The 7,117-nt window shown below is 41.4% G+C and overlaps 1 protein-coding gene across 2 annotated transcripts; it reads right to left on the minus strand.

The window, feature by feature from the left end:
* Positions 1-522: 522 nt before the first annotated feature.
* Positions 523-4,587, minus strand: LOC109896416 (E3 ubiquitin-protein ligase TRIM39-like). 2 transcript variants are annotated; one of them, XM_020490670.2, is made up of 8 exons: positions 4,479-4,587; positions 3,280-3,857; positions 3,046-3,141; positions 2,587-2,820; positions 2,309-2,456; positions 2,187-2,213; positions 1,722-1,909; positions 523-1,443 (listed from the first exon to the last, which is right to left on the minus strand). In XM_020490670.2, the coding sequence occupies exons 2-8, from the start codon at positions 3,853-3,855 to the stop codon at positions 1,045-1,047; spliced, it is 1,668 nt and encodes a 555-aa protein (XP_020346259.1). In that variant the 5' UTR covers positions 3,856-3,857; positions 4,479-4,587; the 3' UTR covers positions 523-1,044. The 2 variants fall into 2 exon arrangements, with proteins under 2 accessions (XP_020346259.1, XP_031687996.1); XM_031832136.1 differs by lacking the exon at positions 4,479-4,587 and having other exon boundaries at positions 3,280-4,472.
* Positions 4,588-7,117: the final 2,530 nt, after the last annotated feature.

The following is a 7,117-nucleotide window of genomic DNA, read 5'->3' on the forward strand; positions in this document are numbered from 1 at the left end:
TTACTTGAACTCTGTGAAGCATTTATTTGGGCTGCAATTTCTGAGGCTGGTAACTCTAATGAACGTATCCTCTGCAGCAGAGGTAACTCTGGGTCTTCCTTTCCTGTGGCGGTCCTCATGAGAGCCAGTTTCATCATAGTGCTTGATGGTTTTTGCAACTGCAGTTGAAGAAACTTTAAAAGTTCTTGAAATTTTCCAGATTGACTGACCTTCATGTCTTGAAGAAATGATGGACTGTCATTTCTCTTTGCTTTTTTGAGCTGCTCTTGCCGTCTTTTACCAATTTTGATTTGTTTAACCCTTTTTTGGTTACTACATCATCCTTCTCTTGACACACTTGTTAAATTATGTAATAAAATGTGACAAAAGTATTAATGAGGCAGTCTAGACAGTTCAGGTAGTCCGAGACAGATACATTCTCTGGTGGTTGTAGCCCTGTTCCACCCCTTTATATTAATTTATGAATGTATGCAAATACATCTAGTGTATAGATCGTGTATGCAAATGAGGCACATATAGATGTATTTTTCACAACGTATATATTTAAAAAAACATTTTACAGTACATTGAATACCTGAATACCTGAATTCCAACCTAAATACCTATAAACGATTTGTCCATGCTAGAACAATGTTTTATTCAGTCAGTATATGATGGATTTGAAAAGTTTGGAATATCTTCATCTATTGTACAACTGTTGCATTCATTCAAATAGTTAAAAAACAAAAACAACTTTTAACTATTTTTATGACCGTTGCTAATGACATGAGCTAATAAAGATTGGTTTGGATAGTTGCATTAACTTCTGTCTTCTTCTCAGACAATGACATAAAATATAAATAAATAAAACACAACCTATCTGCATTTAAAAGAGCATTCATAATTTAATTGAATTCAACAAAATTAAATGGAGTGAATCTTACTGAACCTTTCTATAACCCATTTATCAATTTTAGTCCATGGCAATTTAAGTCCATTTTGTTTTCTATTTTCCTCTTTAGGACACTTTCAAAATGAAATGTATTGTCCATGACAAAGTAAATTTCATATTGTTATGTCATCATCCAAACTACCGCCTCCATTGAAAACACCAACAGGACATATAATGAGCGGTGATATGTTGTTCCCGCTGTCACGCACATCTGGGTTGAGCAAAGGGATCACCCTCTCAGTGAACTGGTAGCCCGTGAACGAATAAATATGAGACCTGTCGGTTACATTATAAAACGACACCTTCCCCTCCTCGTAATCCACAAACACCCCAACCTTCCGTGGTTTCTCTCTGAAGTGGAGCAACACCGACTGTCCCTCACATGCTCTGTACTCACTTCCTCTCCTCAAACATATCGTCCAATAGCCGTCCTCAGGGCTCAGTGTGACCATGCCCTTCCTGTTGATGGACTCCTTGGCCACACCCAGGTCCCAAGCCGTCTTGTCTCCGACCTTGACCAATTGAAAAAAGTATAACTCACACCCCTATAGTCCAGTAGCTTTACCAATACTTAAAGGTAAGGTGCCTATAGGCTTACCTATACCTACATTATTACCAGGGGTATGGAGAAAAACTGTACACTGAAAAATAAAAGAATCTCCAGAACTTTGGTGATCATGATGCCCCACAGATTTAATGCATTTTAACCAATGTTTCAGTCTGATAGACCTACATCAATTAAACAACGTATATAACATGCTTTTTCCTTTTAATGTCAGTACAAACCCACCTCGACCTCCCAGTAGTGCCTCCCGGTGGCAAAGCCGTCCTTGGCAAGGACACAGGGTGCCGTGTCGAATCGTTGAGGACCATTCAGGAGGCTCGGCTCCATGTCCATGTCCCCGTCCCAGACTTGCTTACCATCTTCAGACACGACCAGCCAGGGGTTGGCAGTGCTCGGGTCCAGGGATACATCAACTTTAAGGAGACAGAAAATAGATAAGAAAACAAAATGTTATTGTCCATTTTTTTCTTTGGTGCTCTAATTTACAGGGTCAAAAGGTAACAACAGGCATATAACATTAAACACATTGAACATTCGCATGTGTCAACGTTCAAATGATTCTGTTATATTTGTACTGCATGGCCATTCTTCTAGGGAATCACCATCCCGGAAGCAACAGCTGAACAATGAAGAGAAAAAGTATTCATTCAAATGATACATTTCCATTTCCAACACCAAAGAAAACTTTACCTGCACACAGCTGTATCTTTTCATGCTCTGCAAGGTAAGGAACCACAGAAAACACAACATAAAAATGTACGTCTTACAATGGATTTTATAACTGTAGTGAGAAGACAGAAGATGACAACGACCTTTAATTGACAGCTTGTTTTTTGCTGTCTCCACTGTCTCCTCCAGAAGAGATACAGCTCTCCTCGCATTCCCCAAACACAGGTCAGAGTGAACACTGATCTCAGACCAGTCCTTGGTGGGTGGAGGGGTGCACAGGCATGGAAAAATCTACCATGGGAAACAGGAGAAACACAGTGAGGTGAATCCTAACTTCCACTTAAGTCGGATTTTCATTTAGTCATTCATTGATGGAAATGAGGGAGTAGGTGAAAATTCAACTTAAGAGAGGGACACTGACCTTTAGGAGGTGGAGGTGGTCCTCAGTGTGTGAGAGCTGCTCCAGCTCAGTGCTTCTCCTCTGTAGCTCAGTGATTTCCTGCTCCAGCTCTTTGACGAGCCCTTCAGCTCGCCTCTCTGCTGCTGACTGCTTCTCCTCGATCAACTCGGTGAGCTCAGCCTGGCTTCTCTCGATGGAGCGCACCAGAGCGGTGAAGACCTGCACTCCATCCTCTATCTCTTTCTTTGAATTTATCTGATCAAATGACATACATTTGAAAACAGTTAGGCCAAGATTTGAACCCTATGGTACCCCACCCAGAAATGAACATTGACGTTGTGCACATTGCCCTCTATTTTCTTTCTTGGAACTTGCTTGATGACAACAAGGAAATTACTGTAGAAAACAGTCACATTCGGTTGTGCCTCTGGAACTGAATCAGCGACAGTAGATAACAAGATGCTCATCATAAGGACTCACTCTGCTAAGTTTGACTGAGTGTTTGATCTCATCCAACTTCTTCAATCTGGCCTGGATCATCTGTTGCAACTCTGCCTCAGTTTTCTTCATCTGAGCCTGTCAATCAGATGAAGAACCAGAATTGAAACCAGAAATGGAATCAGATTCCGAATGAAAATCAGTAACGTAGGAATTTGTCTTGGCTAAAAATACATATGAGATTTAGTCAAAATGAAAGAATAATCAGAGCATTACCTTCTTGGCCGTACTCTCTCTTTCTGCTGGAACGGTGTCGTGAGCCCTGTGCTCCGTCTCCGTGCAGAGCACACACACACATCTCTGGTCACTCCTACAGAACAGCTCCAGGAGTCTCTGATGCTTCTTACACATCCTGTCCTCCAGCTTCTCCACAGGGTCCACCAGCTTGTGTCTCTTCAGAGTCACCACTCTCTGATGAGGCTCCAGGTGAGTCTCGCAGTAAGAAGTCAGGCACACCAGGCAGGACTTCAGGGCCTTGAGCTTTCTCCCCATGCAGACATCACAGTGCACGCCTCCAGATTTGGCATCCGATTGCTTGATTCCGTTCCGTCTGTTCGCCCTGATCTTTTCTGAAATGTCTTTAGCGAATGAGTTCGCAAGGAGATCAGGGCGTCCTACAAACACCCTCTTACATTTGGGACAATAGCAGGCATCACTGCTATCCCAGTGTCTCTTTATACAGGCCATGCAGAAACTGTGGCCACATGGGATGGAGACTGGCTCAGTGAAGACATCCAGACAGATAGAGCACTGGAACTGCTCTTCAGATAGTATATCACCTGAAGCAGCCATATCTTCAGATAGAACAGATAGGATCAAACACCATTTCAGAAAGGCAGCCCAAAATAAAGCAGTCTTTCAAATGTATTTTGGCTGTAAATGGAATCAAATAGTCCCTAATTTGATCATTAAAAAAAAAATCTCAAATGTATTATAATTCCATGTAAAACACTATGCTTCAGAGAAAGTCAATCAAACAGTTAACTCAAACTTATAGTGTAGCTCCCTGCATGCAGTTGCTTTAGCGACAAACCATGACCTTAAAACTCAGCCCCGGGGTGTATTCATTAGTGCACACCATAGCAGAACATTTTTCTATGAAATCTAGCGTTTCTTATTGGAAAAGTTCAGGTTAGTCCCTCCCCGTTTCGACCTGTTTGATTCTTAGTGAATACAGCCCTTGTGCCTTATCAGCTGTCTGTGAAAAACATCAGCGGTCAAAGTACAAAGAGTCATCATAGCCCATACTCAGAGCAGGAAACCAGTGTACTGTGACAGCCAACCCAGCGATTTAGGTTAGAGTCAATAGGAAATAACTGCATTGAAGAGTTTCTCTCTCCTTAATTCTTGCCTCGGTGTGAAGTCATAACCTCTTCCTTGAAACTAAACTGATCCTCATCAAAGTTGTCACTTACCTTGGCAGGCAGAGTAGAGTTATCTAGGTTCTGCTGTGTTCCAATCAATTGCTCAAGCCCCTCCCTCATACAGTGGGATAGTGTATGTATGGGAACTTCCTGATGTATTAACTCTTTCCACTCCATTTCACCACTGAGCTACATTGACACACATTATAACATTGCATCACAATACTTGAAGAAACACAAACAATAGTAAAGATTTCTTCCTGGTGCTACTCCAATGTAAAAAGTGACTGTCAAACAGGAAGGTATGTTCTCTTTCCCTTTCCTTTTATTCTGAAGGATAAAAAACAGACATCTAAAAACAGACAGGTATTCAGAAGGACAAAAAACAGACAGGTATTCAGAAGGACAAAAAACAGACAGGTATTGGGGTGGCAGGGTTGCCTAGTGGTTAAAGTGTTGGACTAGTAACCGGAAGGTTACAAGTTCATATCCCTGAGCTGACAAGGTACAAATCTGTTGTTCTGCCCCTGAACAGGCAGTTAACCCACTGTTACTAGGCCATCATTGAAAATAAGAATTTGTTCTTAACTGACTTGCCTAGTTAAATAAAGGTAAAATATTTTTTTTTTTCAGAAGGATAAAAACAGACAGGTAATTCAGAAGGACAAAAAAATAGGCAGGTATTAAGAAGGACAAAAAATAAATTTCCATGATTTCTCAAAAGCAAATACCCGAACAGGCCCTCATCCCCGTCATTTGCAGGAGAAAAAGACCGAAGAGGTATCGCGGAAGGAGATCGGGTGCCTTGTGAGGATCTGCCGACGAGTAGCTAATCTTCCTTTGCCATCGGTCCTATTGGCCAAAGTACAATCGCTGGATAATAAATTGGACAAACTAAAAGCAAGTATATCCTACCAACAGGACATTAATAACTGTAATATATTATGTTTTACCAAGTTGTGGCTGAACGATGACATGAATAACATACAGCTGGTGGGATACACACTGTATCGGCACGAAAGAACAGCAGCCTCTGGTAAGTCAAGGGGTGACGGTCTATGTATATTTGTAAACAACTGCTGGTGCACGATATCTAAGGAAGTCTCAAGGTTTTGCTCGCCTGAGGTAGAGTATCTCATGATAAGCTATAGACCACACTATCTACCTAGAGAGTTTTCATCTGCATTTTTCGTAGCTGCCTACATACCACCACAGACCGATGCTGGCACTAAGACTGCACTAAATGAGCTGTGTCCCGCCATAAACAAACAGGAAAATGCTCATCCAGAGGCGGTGCTCCTAGTGGCCCGGGACTTTATTGCAGAGAAACATAAATCAGTTTTACCTCATTTCTACCAGCATGTTGAAAGTGCAACCAGAGGGAAAAAATCTCTAGACCACCTTTACTCCACACACGGAGACGCGTACAAAGCTCTCCCTCACCCTCCATTTGGTAAATCTGACCATAATTATATTCTCCTGATTCCTGCTTACAAGCAAAAATGAAAGCAGGAAGCACCAGTGACTCGGTCAATAAAAAAGTAGTCAGATGAAGCAGATGCGAAGCTACCGGACTGTTTTGCTAGCACAGACTGGAATATATTCCAGGATTCTTCCGATGGCATTTAGGAGTACATCACATCAGTCACTGGCTTCATTAATAAGTGCATCGATGACGTCGTCCCCACAGTGACTGTACGTACATACCCCAAACAGAAGCCAACAGAAGCCAAACCTGTCGCTTTCAAGGAACAGGTCTCAATTTTTTATTTAACTAGGCAAGTCAGTTAATAAAAATTCTTATTTACAACCTAGTTTCAAGAGGTTAAGAAAAATTCTTATTTACAATGACAGCCTACCAAAAGGCCTCCTGCGGGGATGGGGGCCTGGGATATAAAAAAATAAAAGAAATACAATATATATATAGGACAAAACACACATCACATCAAGAGAGACAACATTACATAAAGAGAGACCTAAGACAACATAGCAAGGCAGCAACACATGACAACACAGCATGGTAGCAACACAACATGACAACAACAAATCAAATCAAATTTTATTGGTCATATACACATGGTTAACAGATGTTAATGCGAGTGCAGTGAAATGCTTGTGCTTCTAGTTCCGACAGTGCAGTAATATTTAACAAGTAATCTAACAATTTCACAACAACTACCTTATACACACAAGTGTAAAGGGATGAATAAGAATATGTACATATAAATATATGGATGAGTGATGGCTTTGTGGCATAGGCAAGATCAGGTAGATGGTATAGAGTACAGTATACATATGAGATCAGTAATATAGGGTATATAAACATTATATAAAGTGGCATTGTTTAAAGTGTCTAGTGATACATTTCTTACATCCAATTATGAATTATTAAAGGGGCTAGAGATTTGAGTCTGTATGTTGGCAGTAGCCACTCAATGTTAGTGATGGCTGTTTACCAGTCTAATGGCCTTGAGATAGAAGCTGTTTTTCAGTCTCTCAGTCCCAGCTTTGATGCACCTGTACTGACATGGCCTTCTGGATGATATAGCGGGGTGAACCGGCAGTGGCTCAGGTGGTTGTTGTCCTTGATTATCTTTTTGGCCTTCCTGTGACATCGGGTGATGTAGGTGTCCTGGAGGGCAGGTAGTTTGTCCCCGGTGATGCGTTGTGCTGGAGAGCCTTATGGTTGT

This window comes from Oncorhynchus kisutch, linkage group LG9 (assembly GCF_002021735.2).
Source record: "Oncorhynchus kisutch isolate 150728-3 linkage group LG9, Okis_V2, whole genome shotgun sequence".
Taxonomy (NCBI): domain Eukaryota; kingdom Metazoa; phylum Chordata; class Actinopteri; order Salmoniformes; family Salmonidae; genus Oncorhynchus; species Oncorhynchus kisutch.